The sequence below is a fragment of the Camelus bactrianus genome, chromosome 19 (genome assembly GCF_048773025.1).
Source record: "Camelus bactrianus isolate YW-2024 breed Bactrian camel chromosome 19, ASM4877302v1, whole genome shotgun sequence".
Taxonomy (NCBI): domain Eukaryota; kingdom Metazoa; phylum Chordata; class Mammalia; order Artiodactyla; family Camelidae; genus Camelus; species Camelus bactrianus.
This window is the reverse complement of record NC_133557.1, coordinates 32,773,575-32,790,142: the sequence shown is the minus strand read 5'-3', so window position 1 is coordinate 32,790,142 and position 16,568 is coordinate 32,773,575. Positions and strand designations below refer to the sequence as shown.

At 63.9% G+C, this 16,568-nt stretch overlaps 2 protein-coding genes across 2 annotated transcripts; both read left to right on the top strand.

Moving 5' to 3' along the window:
* Positions 1-2,191: 2,191 nt before the first annotated feature.
* Positions 2,192-4,921, top strand: LOC141574078 (3'-5' exoribonuclease HELZ2-like). Its single transcript, XM_074347658.1, has 3 exons — positions 2,192-2,392; positions 3,454-4,515; positions 4,788-4,921. Exon 2 carries the CDS (start codon positions 3,512-3,514, stop codon positions 4,058-4,060), a length of 549 nt encoding a protein of 182 aa, XP_074203759.1. The 5' UTR covers positions 2,192-2,392; positions 3,454-3,511; the 3' UTR covers positions 4,061-4,515; positions 4,788-4,921.
* On the top strand, positions 4,071-15,816 carry HELZ2 (helicase with zinc finger 2). The gene is given in 45 exon segments (XM_074347906.1): positions 4,071-4,099; positions 4,309-4,370; positions 4,373-4,422; positions 4,424-4,515; positions 4,788-4,810; positions 4,813-4,860; positions 4,863-4,966; positions 5,040-5,147; positions 5,507-5,643; positions 5,645-5,770; positions 5,772-5,860; positions 5,863-5,937; positions 5,940-6,003; positions 6,055-6,146; positions 6,149-6,549; positions 6,551-6,644; positions 6,647-6,680; positions 7,420-8,006; positions 8,009-8,050; positions 8,053-8,214; positions 8,418-8,495; positions 8,609-8,656; positions 8,659-9,070; positions 9,072-9,304; positions 9,307-9,909; positions 9,912-10,012; positions 10,014-10,704; positions 10,707-11,276; positions 11,319-11,933; positions 11,936-11,987; positions 11,989-12,086; positions 12,089-12,128; positions 12,275-12,381; positions 12,461-12,589; positions 12,666-12,776; positions 12,779-12,811; positions 12,883-13,011; positions 13,014-13,047; positions 13,174-13,235; positions 13,238-13,289; positions 13,371-13,563; positions 13,903-14,121; positions 14,255-14,414; positions 14,503-14,670; positions 14,752-15,816. Coding segments are annotated over 45 exon segments (7,449 nt in total). The 3' UTR covers positions 14,844-15,816.
* Positions 15,817-16,568: the final 752 nt, after the last annotated feature.

Genomic DNA, 16,568 nt, shown 5'->3' with positions numbered 1-16,568 from the left:
GGGGTGCAGCTGCCAGCTCCTCCTGAGGGGGAGGGTGCGCTTGTCCAGCGTCTTCACCAGGATGGCCCTCTGCTCAGGGACTGGTCTGGGGGCCCCTGAAGAGGTTCAGGTTGTGGGGTGGGGGTGCATGGGTGGAGGTGAGAGCCCACCATGCAGAGGCATTTTGGAGTCAGGTCAGGGAGAGCAGCTGGGGCTAGCCATGGTGGAGACCCTTCCTGGGGTGTCACCTCATGGTCAGATCGCCCCCCCGACCCGTCCCCCATTCCCAGTGGGATGTGTCCCCTGTGACCCTTTCCCCATGAGCCAGGGGAAGGCTGATCCCTCCCCACAAGCTAAACCAGGACCCCCTGGGATGCTGATGAGATCTGGGACCCTCCCATCCATGGACTCAGCAACCCACTTGCTCCTGGGGCAGGGTGTGACCTCCTTCCCTTCTGGGAGGGTCGCTGGGTGTGTCCTTGGGAGGGTTCTTGACAGCCCTTAAAGTTCTGCTGGGGCAGGTGTCTTGCTGGGTGAGTTCTGCTGGGTGAGGCTGCTGGGCCCCGCCGAGGACCAGACCATACTGCAGGTGGACGTGGCTGGGCCCTGCGGAGATGCCGCGGGGGGCCTCTGGGGCTTTTCCAGTGTTTTCAGGCAAAGGCAGTGGGCCTTAGAGGGCGAGCGTTAGCAAGGGGGTCAGAGGATGCTTCTGTGACTTTTTAATTTAATGTCATTTCAAACAAATGCACACAAATGTGTAGTAAATGTGCAAAGAACTTTCATGTACTCTAGACTGACCAGCTGCTCACATCGTGTCCTGAGTGGTTTGTCGTATGTAAGAACTTTCATTTCTGAACCGTCTGAGCAAGTTGCAGGCACCATGCCGTTTACCCCTCCTGCTTCACGTGGGAACTGGTACTTCTTGTCAGTTGTCAAGAGGAAGTTCAGCATCGATGCAATATTACTGATGCCAATTCAGATTGGAACCGTCTAGTAATTTCACAAGCGTGCTTTCCTGACAAATCCCCTCTGAGAACCCAGGCCACATTCTGGGTCTGGACGTTCTGAGGGTCATTTGCCGAGTCTGTGATGTCTCCTTGAGTCTGGTTAAGGTTTGCCTGTGAGCCCCTGTGCGTCGTGCCCAGCGCCCATGAAGTCAGGCTGTCCTATTTCTGCTGACGTCCTGTCCCTGGGCGTCTGCACCACAAAGCCACCTTTCCCTTTGTGGTTGGTAGGGACCCTGGGGAGATACGGAGACTCCGTGCTTCACTCACATGATGAAGGCTGTGGCCACTGTCCTTTCCTAGACTTAGTCCCTCCACGTCCCTCCACGTCCCTCCCAGAGCAGAGTTTTGAAAAGACTGTTCTAACAGGGATGCCGGTGTGGACGGACCTGCTGATGACGTAGGGAGTGCAGAGGGGTCCAGGGTTAGGGTGAGGCCTGCTTGACAAGGAGAGGGAGGGCTGAAGAGGTTGAGGAACCCTGCGTCTGGAGTTTGGGGGAGAATTCCTGCTGAGATGAGGAAACGGGCTATTGGATCTGGATGCCTGTGAGGCCAGAGGGCGATGCAGGGTGATGGGGGTCTGTGAGGGTGGTCATGTCCCTGGTCTCCAGGAAGTCCCTGAGAGTGAGGGTCCTTGGCTTCATGCAGGAAAGAATTCAAAAGTAAAATGAAAGCGGATTTATTCAGGGAGATGCACGGTCCCTAGACAGAGGGTGGGTTGTCCCAGCACGACAGGCCCCGGTGCGGTGGTTTTATGGGCTCGGGAACTTTAGACACTAACAAGTGGGGGGATTATCCCAACTATTTTGGGAAAGGGGCAGGGACTTCCCGGAGTCCACTTTGGGGCCTTGTATGGTCAGCTCAGGACTGTCACGGCGCCTGTGGGGATGTCACGTGGCAGCTGAAGTATTGTGTGAGTGCATCATGAGGCTCAGGGTCGACTGGAAGTCCAGTCTTCCGCCATCGTGGGCTTTGTTGTCTCTAAGCAGCTCATGTCGCGCCCCCAATGGCCGCGTCATGCTTCTGAAGGCTGTGCCCTGCCCCCTTCCCTCCCATCAACCCAGAGAGGGCCTGGAGGACAGGTCACGATGTGCATGTGCTGAGACGCCTTCTGTATGCTCTTCCTTCCCGCCAAGCAGGAAGCAGGCGTGTGACGTGACCTCGGAGCACAGCAGTGTCAGGCTGCCTTCCGTCCCAGCCCCGTGGCTTGCTTCTGACTTTTGCTGTTGTTGTTCTCTCTTTGTTTGTACTTCTGATTTTTGTAAGCAAGTTTTGTACAATTGTTTTCTTCTTTAACAAGTGCTCTTGGAAAAAACTCTATTCCAGAACATTTTGTTACCCAAAGCGGAGTTTACCTCTTGGTGTTGAGCCAGAGATCGGGAGGAGGAAGCAGTAACTAGCTGCAGCAGGTAAGGCAGCAGGAATCCCACTCAGTGTGTCCTCAGCAGCAAAACTGGGGAATCTTAAGCTGAGGGTGCACGCAGGTTCGTTAAGGGGCCCAAACAAAGCAGAATTCAGCAGATTTGGGGCCAAGGTCAACAGAGTCCACGCTTTGGCTGATTGAAACCAGGAGTCAGTCAGCATCAACCCGTCCTCCACCTGGTGGGGCCTTGGCTCCTGCAGAGCTCAAGACCGTGTCAGCTGTCCGGGTGTCCCTTGAGGAGGAACTAGGGCTCTTACTGCTGAACTGCCGCTTCTTGGCTGCTCTTCCTGTTCCTGCATTCCCTCACTTACCCCTATTTGCAGACAGCCCCTGGTTTGGCATCCCTGGAGCGGGAGGGTTCTCCAGCCCAGGGCGCTCAGGGCTCCATCATTTCCTTGTCAAACATCATCTTCGTGTCGCTCTCAAACTTTCCTTGAAAGTTCCCTTTTAGGCCCAGCAGTGTCTGCAGGGACCAGTTTCAATCCCAGCTGTGCTGGGCACCACCCCTTCCCCGCCGTCCAGCTTCCTCCTGCAGCCCTGGTGCTGCTGGTCCTGCCTCCCACCTGCTCTGTTCTTCTGGCCCCTCCCATGGCCCCATCCAGGCAGGTGTGGGTGCCTTGTTCCCAGGAGACAACCTTCATGTCACAGAACAAGGGGTGCTGTCCTTGGGAGTCAGGAGACCCAGAGCCCGAGGGACCTTGGAATGCAAAGGCCTGGAAGCGGGGCTTCTGGGGGGTGGCGCCGAGAGCCCTGGGTTCCCAGGGCTCTCCCTGGTCTCTGGGCAGCCTCCTTCCCGTGCAGCCCGCCTGGCTCCTTGTGGGCAGGACCCAGAGACCCTACAAGAGGCCAAGGCTGGGCTGGTCTCGGTCAGGTCAGCGTCATGGGGCCCAGCTTCCCTGGACTAGACACCCCTCTCCCATCATGTTAGCAGAATTCTCGACCCTGCTGCTGCTCCCTTGGCCCCTGGCCTGTGGGAGAGGAGAGTGTGTCTGAGCCTGGACCCAGGGCGTACAGCTCTCCTGACCTCATTCCTTGCTCTTGCCCCAGACTTCCCACTTTTGGTGAACATCCCCAGAGGACCCCCGGAGCCAGGCCAGCAGCAGGGATGGAGTTGCCAGGGTCCGGCACACAGCCCACCAGCCCCAAGGCCACCCAGGAGCCGTCCCTGGCCAGCCCGCGCGCCCTGGTGGACCTGTGTCTGGCCTGCTCCCGCTGCACCCCACATCTCAGTGAGAGCACCTATCTGCGGAGCAGGGTGGAGCACAGCTGTGCCTGCGACATCCTGCTGGCCCGCCTGAAGAGAGCCGCCGAGAGCAGTGTCTGGCGCAAGGTGGACCGCCCGCCCAGCTTCCCGCAGCCTGCGCGCTGTGAGGTCTGCCGCTACTACAGCCCGGGGCTTGGCTGCAGGCACCACCACAACCAGTGCACCTTTGCCAGGAGCCCCAAGGGGGCGCTAGTCTGGCCCTTTGAGCTCGAGCACAACGTTGGCCACCTGTGGGTGAAGGTGGGGGCGCAGAGCGGCGTGGCCCAGGGGAAGCCGCTGGCCCCAGCCGACGCCATCCTTGCGGAGTTTGGTGGCCACTTCCAGACACTCTGCTCTCCCTGCTTCCAGCGCCGCCCCCCGGGCATCTGTCCGGTGGAGCCCCACAGCTGATGGCTCGATCATGGGAACTGCCCCACTCTCCTGGCTCGCGTGAGCACAAGGAGCTGTCGAAAGCAAGTCCTGGCGGTGCGGGTAGATGTCTGGGGCCACCAGCCCCTGGCCTACTGCAAATGCGTGTAGCGAGGGCGTCGGTGCCAGCACGGCGCGTCCTGCTGCCGCTGTGATCACAACACTGTGGAGGTGCCTGTGTGGGAGGCCCAGCTTGGTCAGAAGGGCCTGCTCACGGCCCTTGCCCTCAGTGGGGATGGGCACACAGCCCTCCACGGCCAGCGCCCCAGAGTCCAGCTGGACTGCCACGCCTGCCTGTCACCTGCCGCTCCCAGGAGGCCTCCGAGAACCACTGCTCCCCCCCTGGAGCACACACAGATGCTGGAATTGAAACTAGTCGTGCCCTTGAAGCACCGCAGCCTGCCTACTGGGCTCGCCCCTCTGGAGCTCTACCCGCGGTAAGGACGGGAAAGCGGGGTTTGCGGATGGGGGATGAACCCCCTTCAGCTGGAACCAGGATTCCCTGTCTTCTGTGTGGCCTCTGAGGGGTGGGGAAGGGAGGTCCACGGAGGCCACTCCTGCCAGGTGCTGGGTGTGCAGCAGTGGGTGGGATGGGGTTGCTCCCTGCCTTCTACCTGGAATCAGCTTTGCTCCCCGACATGGACGGGCCAGTGTTGGGCTGAGGGCCCTCACCCCCGTGTGGCCTGCTGATCACCCCCACCCCCGCCAGGCCCAGCCTCTGTGAGTTCGGGGACTTATGAAACAAGGTGCAAAGCAAGAGCTGCAGGAGTGGACCCAGCATTCTGGACCGTGGAGCTGAGGTGGTCGGCGGCCTGGCAGGATGGGCTGGGGTCTCACTGCAAGAAGCTGCTGGCTGAGTACCAGGACAGTGCCAGTGAGGTATTGGTGGTAAGTGGGGGCCGTGAGAATGGGGGCAGGGCTGGGCCAGGGTTGCCCTGCTGACCCCTGGCTTCCTGGGCAGTTGGCTGAGACCCCTGACCATGTATCTGTCGGCTGCAAGCGGCCCCTGGTGCGGTGGACTTGGGAGAGGCAGGCGGCGCACACCTGGACCTTCACCATCTGTTCTGAGGTGAGGGGCTGCACAGTTAGGGGGCAGCTGGGGTCTGGGGTCCGGAGCTCTGCCCTGGGCAACCTCTCCTGAGTCTGGGATCTGGAGCAAGCCTGTGTCTCCCGCTGGGGTTGGTGCAGAGAGGGAGCGCTGGGCTGGTCCCCACTGAGTGCCCCACACTGCCCCCATCACCTGGGCCACAATGGCTATCCAGGCTGGCTCAGTGACCCCATCTTGCAGAGGAAGCCTCGAGGTTCAAAGAGGCCAAGGGCCCTGCTGGGGTCACAGCCAGGAGGGAAGGCAGGGTCTGTGCTGCAGCCTGGACCTTGATGGGCAGGGTGGATTCCAGAGGCCACCTCACCATCCATCTTCTGCCCCAGGAGCCCCTGCGATGTGTAGCCCTGCTCAAGCAAGACTTTGGAGCAGACGTCTCACTGGTGGCCCCCAGCCTCTCAACAGGCTGGGTCTTTGCCCAGAGCGAGCACTTCTGCACGCCCAGCTGTCTGGCCGTGTTCGGGTGGGGTGCTCAGGCAGAGCGCTTCCCCAGGCACCTTCGAGCAATGGGTGGTCTTTGACTTTGGCTGCCGGCTGGTGCTGCTCAGGAAGCTGGAGTTGCAGGTGGGCCAGGAGCACTTCCGGGGCCCTGGGCAACGCCACACCTGGCCACCTCCCTGAGGAGCCGGACCGCTGGCACACAGGCAACCGCCACGTGGTGCCTGGCATGGAGAGGATGGCGGTGCCCAGGTGGCCAAGTCCGCGGGGTCTGCTCCAGCCCTGGAGGCCCCTGACCAGGGCTCCATCTTCCCCACCGACCCCGGCAGAAACTGCACTGGGCTCTGTGTGAGGAGGAGGCTGCTCAGCGACACCCGGTGGCCAAGTGAGTGGGGCTGGCGGGGGCAGGGGCTGCCGACCCATGTCCTCCCCCGAGGCTAAACTGTCGGGGCCTGGCATCCCTGAGGACAGCACTGGAGACATCAGTCCTGGACACACTCTTGCCGCCACAGGGACCCCTGTACGCTGAGAGATGCCCGACATGGACGAGGGCTTTCTGCTGAGCCGCGCAGTCAGCACGGCGCTCGTGGCCCCCATGCCTGGGCCTGATCCCAGGGTGTGTGGGGTGTGGGTGGAGACGCGGCCCAACTCGGGGCAGGTGCTGTGGCTGCTGCTGCCTGCCCACTGTTGCGCGGCCCTGGGGCTACAGCCCAAGCCTGGGCACCCCATCTTGGAAGTGCAGTTCCAGAATGACCCGCTGCCCTTCCACCTCTGGCACCAGGCGGTGGACGTGCTGCCAGAGGAGAGCCTGGTGGTGCCTGACCTGTCAGCCTGCACCCTGCCCTGCCCTGGGCCTGTCTCGCCCACACTGCAGGGCGACCGCAGGCAGAAGCAGGCTGTGGCGGTCATCATGGGGACCAGCCCTGGGGTGGGGGCAGCCTGTTCCCCCTCTGCTCGTCTGTGGCCCCTCTGGCACGGGCAAGACCTACACGCTGGCCATGGCCTCCCTGGAGGTCGCCTGCCAGCCCCTCGTAAGGTGCTCCTCTGTACGCGAACTGACAGGTGAGCTGGGGCTGTTGGGCTGCTCTCCCGCCTCCCCGGCCTCACCTCAGGAGAAGAGGAGGGACCTGGGGGTCTGGGGCTCGGGCTGGTTCCCGGGTTCACTGGAGATCTCGGGGGCTAGTTCCAGGAGAGGGTGGGGGCTGGGCTGGGTGGCAATGAAGCCCCTGGGGCCAGTCCCAGGCATTTGAGAGTCTACCTGACAGTCAGTACCGGGCTGAGGACAGGGGACGCCTGTGCTTCAGGCCCGGTGCATGGTCTCCTGCTCACAGAGGAACATGGGCCAGGCAGAGTGGTGGGTAGGGTTGTGGCTGGACCCACCCAGCATTTCCTGGGGCGAGACTTGGGTGTTCTGAAAATCCTGTCATAGTTCCCCCCAGATGGACAGCTGCTCAAGCACGGGGCTCCCCATCTCTGCCCAGGGCTGACTGGCTACGGGACTGGGGCTCCAGGGGCCCGTGTCAGGCAGAGGCCCTGGCTGGTGGTCCCCTTCGGAGAGGTGGGGCCAGGTCTTGCTGCTCCCTGGCTGCTCGGGGTCAACCCCAGTCTCGGGCCGCGCTGGTGGCCCGGCCCACGCTGTGCCCTCCCCAGGGCTCTGCTGCTGTCTGGTTCTCATCGGGCACTGACCTCCTGCTTCTCTGTCTGTCCCCTGTGCTGCCGGGTTGGACTGCCTGTTGTCTGGGCAGGGGGGACGCACGGGAGGCACTTTAGCAGACAGGCGCTGTGCCCTTCTCCCCCACAGGGCGGCCGACACCTACGCTGCGGAGTATTTCCACCCCTACGTCAGCAGCGGTCACCCTGAGGCCGCTCCCCTCTGGGTGGTGCACACGGACTTCCCACCCAGCCTGACGGACGCAGCCACGCTGAGGTACTGCTGCCTGACAGAGGACCACCAGGCCTTTCGCCTGCCGACCTGGGCCAAGCTGGAGCGGCACCACATTGTGTTGGCCAGCACCTCCTGGACACGCCAGCTCGGGGTGCCCACTGGCTTCTTTTCCCACATCCTCATTGACCAGGCCTCCCAGATGCTGGAGTGGGAGACGCTCACGCCCCTGCGTTACGCCGCGCCCGGCACCCGAGTGGTGCTGGCGGGCAGCCACGTGCAGGGCACGCCCGGCTCTTCAGTGTGGCCGGGCGCCGGGGCAGACGTGCTGCGGCACCGCCTCCTCGAGCACCACCGGCAGCAAACGCTCCAGGTCGCCCAGAGGAGCTGCACTATTTTGTACAAGAACTACCGCTCCACCCAGACCGTTGTCCGCTTTGTCTCCGACCACGTCTCCCTAGCCAGCGGCCACTCCATCCAGGCCAGCGGCAAGATCCCTGGCCACCCCGGTGGTACCCGCTCCAGTTCTGCCGCGTGGCGGGCAGCCCCAGTGCGACGTCTCCACGACGTCTTGGCTGAATGCAGCCGAGGTTCTTCAGGTTGTCGAGAAGGTACAGGAGGTCTGTAACTCCTGGCCCCAGTGCTGGGGCCACCAGGAGCAGAGGAGCACCGCGTTGTGTCCCACAGGGCCCAGGTGAGACCCTGCCGCCCAGGGCAGCTTCCCCCAAGCCCCGTCTCCCGGGGAAGCCTCCCTCCCCCGTGGCCTGGTAGGCCTCCTCAGCCTGCTTTCCTTCCATATGAGAGGCTGAGATATTCAGATACTCACCTCCCAGGGCCTGGGAACCAGGGTCCCGTCCTTGGCAGGGGACGCTATGCCTCACTGGGGCCCCTCACCTGACCTGGTGGTGTGTCTCCAGTGAGCGCGATGAGGCAGGAGCTGAGGAAGCGGGACCTGGGCCAGGTGTCTGTGGGCAGCTTTGAGAATCTGCCAGGTGGTTGATCGGTGCTGGGGGAAGTGGGGCCCCTCCCCTCCCCCTCCCCTCCCCCCTCCCTTCCCCTCCCACTTCTGGCCCAGCCTGACCCTGTAACTGCCCCCCTTGCAGGTGAGACTTCCGGGTGGTGGTGCTGGGCACACTGCACACCACCCACAGCCTGATGAGCCGGAGGCACCGGCCCCAGGGTGCTTCACGGACGCCCGCGTGCTCAGCACCGTCATGACCCATACACAGGCCCAGGTGGTGGCCGTGGGCGATGCTGTGGCCCTCTGCTCCCTGGAGGCTTGCAGCAAGCTCTGGGGGAGCTTCCTCCGTGAGTGTGTGGAGCACGGCGCCGTCTGCCCCGAGGGCCTGTCTCTGGAGCAGATCCAGAAGCAGAGCTGGGCCAGCTGCTGGCAGCCTGCGGCCCAAGAAACAGAAAGGTTTGTGGCAGCAGATGCCAGGGACACTGTTCCAGAGGAGGGGGTAGTGGGGGGTGGGCCACAGCACATGTGGCAGGGGCATGGTCCCCAGAGGCGCTGTGGCAGGACCGTCAGCCCCAGAGATCAGGGAGCCCGAGGGCCCTGTGGGCTTCTGGCCTTTTGACAGGGAGCTCAGCAGCAACGAGCCCCGCCCGCAGCAACTCCTGGACCACAGCCGGGACGTGACAGTGACCGTCCAGGAGGATGGGCTGCTGGACAGCTTCGCCCGGCCCTTGTCTCCCCCGCCGGTGTGGCAGTATGTGAACCTGCCGGAAGCCAAACAGCAGAAACTTCTCCACAAGTGGCCCCAGCAGCACTGCTGCCACGCCTTCCTGAGGGAGAGCCTCCGGGAGGTGAGAGCGTCCCGCTGGACGACGGGAAGTTTGGGCCCATCCAGCTCAAGGGCCGCCTGCACTGCGGGATGGCCTTCCCTGGGGACGAGGCGCTGGTGCAGGTGCTCGGCTGGGCCAGGTGGCCCCAGGGCCGCGTGCTGAGCATTCACCAGAGGGAGCATCGCCAGCTGGCGTTCGTGTGCCATGTGGACGAGTGGGAACCCTGCGTCATGACCCCCATCGATGGCTCTGCCACCAAGGTCCTCGTGGCTGGGCTGCAGGACCCGCTGCAGGTGCCTGTCCACCGCCTTCTGCAGGGCCGCGTGCAGCGCGTGGGGCACGAGCCACTCTCGGTGGAGGCCTGGCACCACCGCCTCTTCTGGGTGTGTGTCCTTCTGTGGCGGGAGCGCTTCTACTACCCACTGGGCGTCCAGAAGGTGCTGCCCGAGGCCACCACCTGGGAGCAGTCTCCAGATCTTGGACCTGGCCTGCAGGCTGAAGGAGCCTCCCCACACCCGGCCTCGGTCCGCGAGGCGCTGCACAGGCACCACGCTGAGCTCAGCCGGGCGCCCAGCTGCCTGGAGGGCTGCCGCAGCTTCCTGGCCTTCGCCACGGACACCCGCTCACCTGCAACCTGGACGGCGCCATCAGCGCCCAGGACCGGGGCCCCACGTATGAGGTGGCCACGCACATCGCTGATGTGGCCAGCTGCATGCCCAGGGACGGGGGCGCTGGGCCTGGAGGCCTGCAGGCGGGGGGGCCACCATCTACGCCCCTGACCAGGAGCAGTGTCCATGCTGCCAGCCAGCCTCCTGCCAGGCCAGGACCACTTAGCCGTCTCCCTCTTCTTGACGACCGAGAAGGGCAGCAACCAGCTCAAGAGTGAGTGCTTTGCACCCGCTGTGATCTGCTCTGACCACCAGCTGACCTGTACAGAGGTGGAGCAGGTGATCAGGGGGCACCGGGGCGCCGGCCTCAAGCTGCCAGCCTGCCTGGACTCTGTGGACGCCTGTGTGGCAGCCGCGTGCTACTTCTCCCACATGCTGCGCCAGCGCCGCCTCAGGGGCGACAGTCATTACAAGCAGCTGGACGGGGACAGCGTGCTGGGCTTCCGCGTGGCCCACATGATGGTTGAGGAGTACATGGTCCAGTTCAACAGCCAGGTGGCCAAATTCCTGGTGGACAGTGAGGGTACAAAGGGGGTCACACCCTTGCGGGTGCAGCGTGAGCCCAGCTTCGGCTGGCTCAGAGCCCTGAGCCAGGACCACGAGGACTGGGTGCCGTTGTCCCTGCACCTCTGCCACCACCGGCTGGGCAGCTTCAGCTCCTACATCTCCCCAGACCTGCAGTTCCACGTCCTGGTCTCCGTCTAGAGGTAACTCCAGCTTGCAGCCCACGCCCAGGGCTTCATCTAACTGGCGATCTCATCTCCACGGACGACGTGCACCCCTCCCTGGCTCCTGCCCTCCTTGACTTGAGCAGGGCCCAAGGCCACACAGTCTTCGGCCGCCAGGGCATGGAGCTGGATGGCCACTACTCGCTGCAGGTGGACAGGTACACCTGGGCCACCTCACCCATTTGCAGGTACATGGATGTGGTGCTGCAGCGGCAGATCCTGCTGGCACTGGGCCAAGTAGGGTCCCCCTACATGCCCGGGGACATTGACGAGCTCTGCCAGGACTTCAGTTGCCAGTACAGGTGTGCCCAGAGCTTCCAGCACTGGGCTTGTGGCCTGAACCTGGCCGCCTGGCTCAAGACCCAACTGCAAAGCAAGCTGGGCTTTGTGGTGGCCGCGGAGGACACCTGCTTCAAGCTGTTCTTCCCAGCCAGCCACAAGACCCTTCTGGACCTCGACCCTGTGCACTGCAGCTCCCTGCAGCCACCCAAGCACCCCTGCAGCCGGCCAGGCACTCCTGTGACCGGCCAGGTGGCTGCGGCTGCAGCTCCTATGGCGGCGCCGCCCTTACTCCACGCAGGTGGGTGGGCAGTGCCCCCCACTGCCCAGCACCCCGCTTGACCCATGTGTCCAGCCTGTGGACTCCACCCTGTGGCAGCAGCTGCTGAGGCTGATGAAGAAGCCGAGGGCGGACAGAGGGGCGAGCCCAGCTTCGAGCCCCAGCAGCGGGAGCCGGGACAGGCGAGGTGGAGCACCTGCGGCCCCTTCGTGGAGGCAGCCTGGGAGCTGGGCAGTGGGGATACACTGCACGTACAGCTCCAGCTCAGTGCCGCCCTGTAGCGTGGGCTCCTGGAGCCGGTCCTGCAGCTGTGGACTGTGGCGCCTGGCCTCAGCCTTTGCCTGGAGCACGTGGAGCAGCCAGGGGACGGCTTCTCACCCTGTGTGCCCCTGGTGGGTCGGGACTGGCACCAGGACGTGGAAGACGATGCCCACATGTGGGAGCCCTTCTGCTGCCTGGAGTCGGCCACCCGCGCTGCGGCCGAGAACGATCCTGTGACTTTGCAGGATGTGGCCATACCCTGCGGGGCGGAGCGGACGCCCCAGGGGCAGCTGCAGGGCACCTTCTGCCTGGAGCCCGCCTTCCTCCAGGAGCGAGGCATCGACCTCAGCTTTGGCCACTGCTACCCGTGCATCCGACTCGAAGGGCTGCTGGCCACGCCACGCCCCCGGCCAGCTGCGTCATCCCTGTCCGAAACATTGACCCTGACACACATACCTGGGTGACACCCGGGCTGGCGGAGGACTGAAGCCCAAAGGAGGGCTGGGCCGACTAAGTAGGTGCCCTTCTTCCTTCAGCACGTGGCCATGGGTGTGGTTCCGGAAGAGGTGCTAAGGCCTGGGGCCGCTTCACCGACGACGAGCTGCCCAGGCAGCTCCGGGGCCTGTGAGTGGCTTCCGGGGAGAGGCTGGTGGATGGGCTGGTTGGGCTGGGAACCCCCGTCTCCTGGGGTGGTGGCCCGTGGGCAGTGCTCCTTGCCCGGGAAGATCCTGCTGGTGTCCGGTATCCATCTTCACCCCCACCTGCCCCAGCTGCCAAGACGAAGCTGTGTGTCGGCTCAAGCGTGCATCCCCGTGGGTCATCAGCATAGCCCAGGGCCAGCCCACCCCCCAACCCAGCCAGCAGCCCCTCCACAGAGGTGGGTGGATGGGGAGCCCTTGGCTTCACCTCTCCAGCCCTGCCCCGGCCAGTGCTCAGAGGTCTGCCTCCTTCCTCAGGGACCCCCAGCAGTTTCCTGGAGTGACCAGCCTTCGACATTCCTGGAGGCCATCACAAGATGAACCCAAGCCAGAATGAGGCCGTTAGGGAGGCTCTGAAGAAGCAGTTCACGGTCATCTGGGGCCCACCAGGGGGACCCACCTTGGAGCTGCGGGACTGCCCGAGCAGGCAGGTGGGGGCTCTGCTCACCCCATGCTCTGCCCACAGGCTCTGGGAAGGCGGTGCTGGGTGTCCACACTGCCTACTGGCTTTGCACGTCAAACGAGGAGCAGGTGCCAGCCTGTGGCTCCCACAGTGGCCAGCTGAGGGGGGGCCCATCTTGTGCTGCAGCCCCTCCAACCAGTCGGTGGCGTGCTGGCAGGCGCACCGGGGCAGCCGGAGGGGCTCTGCCCGGGGGAGTTGGGTCCGGGAGCCATCACTCACACCCTGGCTTCCTCAGGACTTCTCCTGAGCAGGAGGGCAAAGCTGAAGCCCCTTCGTGTGCACAGGGAGCAGGAGGAGGCCACTGAGTGCCCAGTGCCGGGTGTGGGCAGCAGGGGCCCCCTAAGAAGACCCCTCAGGAGGGGAGGCCCAGCCAGACCCTCAGGTGCGGCCTCTCCACTGTTGTTCTATACAGGGTGGAGGCGAGGGGCGGGGGCTGTCCAGCTGGCCCTGCCTCGGGCAGGGGCCAACACGGCTTCACACAGGTCTTCTCACTGCCACCCACCCCCAGGAGCATCGCCCTGCACCACCGGGTCCGTCAGTCTTCCAACGCCCATGCGGCTGACGTCAGGGCCTCGGTGCCCGGCTGCAGGAAGGGGAGATCTTCTCCAAGGAGATCTTCAGCTGGTAAGCAGCTGAAGCCACGGGGCTGCCTCCTGGCCTAGAGCGCAGGGGTGCAGCCTGGGTGACCATATGGTGTCCCCACAGGTACAGGAAAGTCCTAGGGCAGGCTTGGAAATTCGAGCTTGACCGGCACCGCACTGTCCTGTTCACGTGCTGGCATGAGGGCTCCTCCAGCCTTGAGGACCTGGACATCCGTCAGATCCTTGCGGATGAGGCGGGTGTGGCCTCGGAGCCAGAGACCCTCATTCCCCTGGTGAACTTCTCCCAGGCTGAGAAGGTGGGTAAAGCAGGAGCTGAGAGCCCAGGCATGTGTCCCTGGGGGTGCAGAGGTGCAGGGAATAGGAGGGCAGCTCCAGGGTGGGGCGCTGCTGACCGAGGGGTCAGGACATGCCTGCCTGTCCTCCCAGGTGGTCCTTCTAGGGGACCACAAGCAGCTGCGGCCTGTGGTCAGGAGTGAGCTGCTGCAGAAGCTGGGGCTGGACCGGTCTCTGTGGCAGAGGTACTTCAGGGGTGCCTGCCTGTGGGATGTGCAGTACCACATGCTGAGTGCCCAGAGCTCTTGGGCCCAAGGTGGGCGAGGGCCAGCCTGGCCCTGACTCCTGTCCTCGCCTTCCAGCATGAGCACAGCTGTGCGTTCCCCTCAGGGGAGTTCTACGAAAGGGAACTGAAGACCTGGCAGGGCCTGGGCAGGCCGCCCAGCGTCCTGGGCCACGCTGACGAGAAGGGCTGCTCGGTCATCTTTGGCCACTTGCAGAGCAAAGAGAAGAGCCGGCTGCTGTCTACGGATGAAGAGGGTGAGGATTCCAAGGCGAAGGATGAGGAGATGGCAGTGGTGGCGGCCCTCCCCCGGGCCCTCCCTGGTACCCCTTGCTTGGGAGGGCTCCCTGGGGGAGGAGGCAGAGGAGCTGAGGGAGCCCAGGGTGGGACAGACATCAGGGCTGGCTTCACCGGCACCCCTGGTCCCTCAGGTCTGCATCGCCAGAGAGCTGCCCCTGAGGGGGACAGTGGGCCCCAAGGACATTGCCATCCTCACGCCCTACAACGCCCAGGTGGCGGAGATCAGCAAGAGACTTGAGCATCAGGAAGATGTTCCACGAGAGACTGTGTGTTCCATCACCAAGATTCAGGGTGGGGCTGGCACCGGGTGGGAGGCCTGTGCGCGAGGGGTCAGGTGAGTGGGTGGCAGGGGCTTCGCCAGACTCGCCTCGCCTCCCAGGGAGCCAGTGGCACTATGTTATAGTGAGCATGGTCCGCACCTGTGACAAGAGTGACATAGACCCGTGACCGACCAAGAACTGGCTGAAAAACTCCCTGGGCGTCATTGCGGACCCCAGCCAAGTGACCGTGGCCCTCGCCCGGGCCCAAGAGGGGCTCTGTGTCATCGGTGAGAGCTGCTCAGGGACGGAGGGCTGGGGCCGCTCCTCCTGCTGGCAGGGCTACCTCTGACTCCTGCTTCCCCTCGCAGGAGACCACCACCTTCTGCGCTGCTGCCCGGTCTGGTCCTGACTCCTGGACCTCTGTGAGGCCCAGCAGAGCCTGGCCCCGCCTCGGAGGTGAAAGTCTATGGGAAGTCACACTCTCCCTGAAGACCTCACTGCCCTCAGGCTGCCAGGACAGCACGGGAGAGTTCAGAGCCCTCTTCTGCCACCGCCTTGGCGGGCCCCTCTCAGCAGGACCCACAGGCCTTCAGTGGTCACTGCCAGACTGAGCAGGGGTCACGGGGGGCCAGCCGTGGCCGTGCACAGTTACCACCCGGGCTGGGAGCAGGCCAGCCTCACCTTGTGTGCAGACTTGGGAGGAAAGGGGACGAGTCTGCGCTCCACCCTCCGGAGCTGCTGCACTGGGGCACTTGGTGGCAGGGAGCATCTCGGATTGGGGTAGTCCTAGTGTCACTGGGAATGTTTGGGGTCAGGACGGGAACCCCGTCGGGGCTGTTCTTGGACTGTCTCTGACTACACTGAGTGTGGTCTGTGGGGCTCAATTTATTCTCTAGTTTCAGATAAACCAAAAGCTAGCGTCTCTTACTGGAGCAGGGTCCTCAGCCCAAACTCAAGGCAGGGAGGCCTCCCCGGAGGGAAGACAGGGCCTTTTCTCTGCCATCAGTGCCCCGTCTAACTCAGGCCCACACCCCTGTGTCCTTCAGGGACTGGCCCCTGGCAGGGGAACCAGGTGACGAGCCCCTTGTGGACGTGGGGCTCCACTCCGAGCTCTGCAGCCCTCTCGCAACTTCAGGCCTGCTCCCAGGGCAGGGCCACCCAGCTGGGTCTGCGTTTCTTTGCAGCACTGAGGACCTGGATCTGCCCCTCAGGCTGTGTCTGTGTCCTGCCGTGTGATGCCGCAGTGTGTGTGACAGTATGGCTTAGCCCCTGGCCAGCACGCAGCACCATGAATGTGTCAGAGGCTTAAGATACCTGGGAGGGGCCCCAGGCTAAGACCGCTCCAACCCTGCAGTGCACTGTCCACAGCCGGGGAGGGGGGTGCTGGGCCTTCCTGGCACAGCTGGGGGCCCCTCAACCAGCCACGTGTCAGTGTGGGGGGGGCTGTCCTTCTGGCCACACCGCCCTGGCCACACCTTCTCTTCTCAGAGGTCTGTCGTGGTGACCACCATGGTGTCTGTGGTGAGGGGCGGAAAGCTAGTTATCAGTGTACTGGGGGTGGCTCTGGGCCTCTTCCCACTGACAGTACTCCTCGGCCATAGCCGGGGCACACGGCACAGCCAGGGCTGTCCCTCCTGGACCCGTGGACGCAACGGCCACATTGCCTTCCAGAAGTGGACGTGTGTGTGGGGAGGGAGCGAGCTGCTGGCCGATCTGGGGGGGTGACACGACCACAGAGGATGAGGACAGACTCCCCAGGTCACCACACGGGCTGGACGCCGGAAGTTGGTGGGGAGCGCTGACAGACTGCAGGGAGGACCACCCAAACAAGAGCTGGCCAGGCTCCCTTACTGGGACCTCAGCCACCCCGGGTGGGTGTCACCCTGGGTGGGGCTGCAGTGAACTTCAGCTTCTTTTGGGGAGAAGATAAGACTTTAATTTTTGTTAAAAGAAATGTCCTCTTGGCCATGGGCCCCCTGTCTTCGGTGAAGCTGGGGGCGGTGGTACTGGGGGCGGTGGAACTGGGGGCGGTGGAACTGGGGCGGTGGAACTGGGGGCGGTGGAACTGGGGCGGTAGTACTGGGGTCGGTGGAACTGGGGGCGGAGGTACTGGGGGCGGTGGAACTGGGGCGGTGGTACTGGGGCGGCGGTACTGGGGGCGGTGGAACTGGGGCGGCGGTACTGG

Excerpts from the sequence above, each read along its gene's own strand:
- LOC141574078 (XM_074347658.1), top strand. The coding sequence starts at position 3,512 with ATGGAGTTGCCAGGGTCCGGCACACAGCCCACCAGCCCCAAGGCCACC.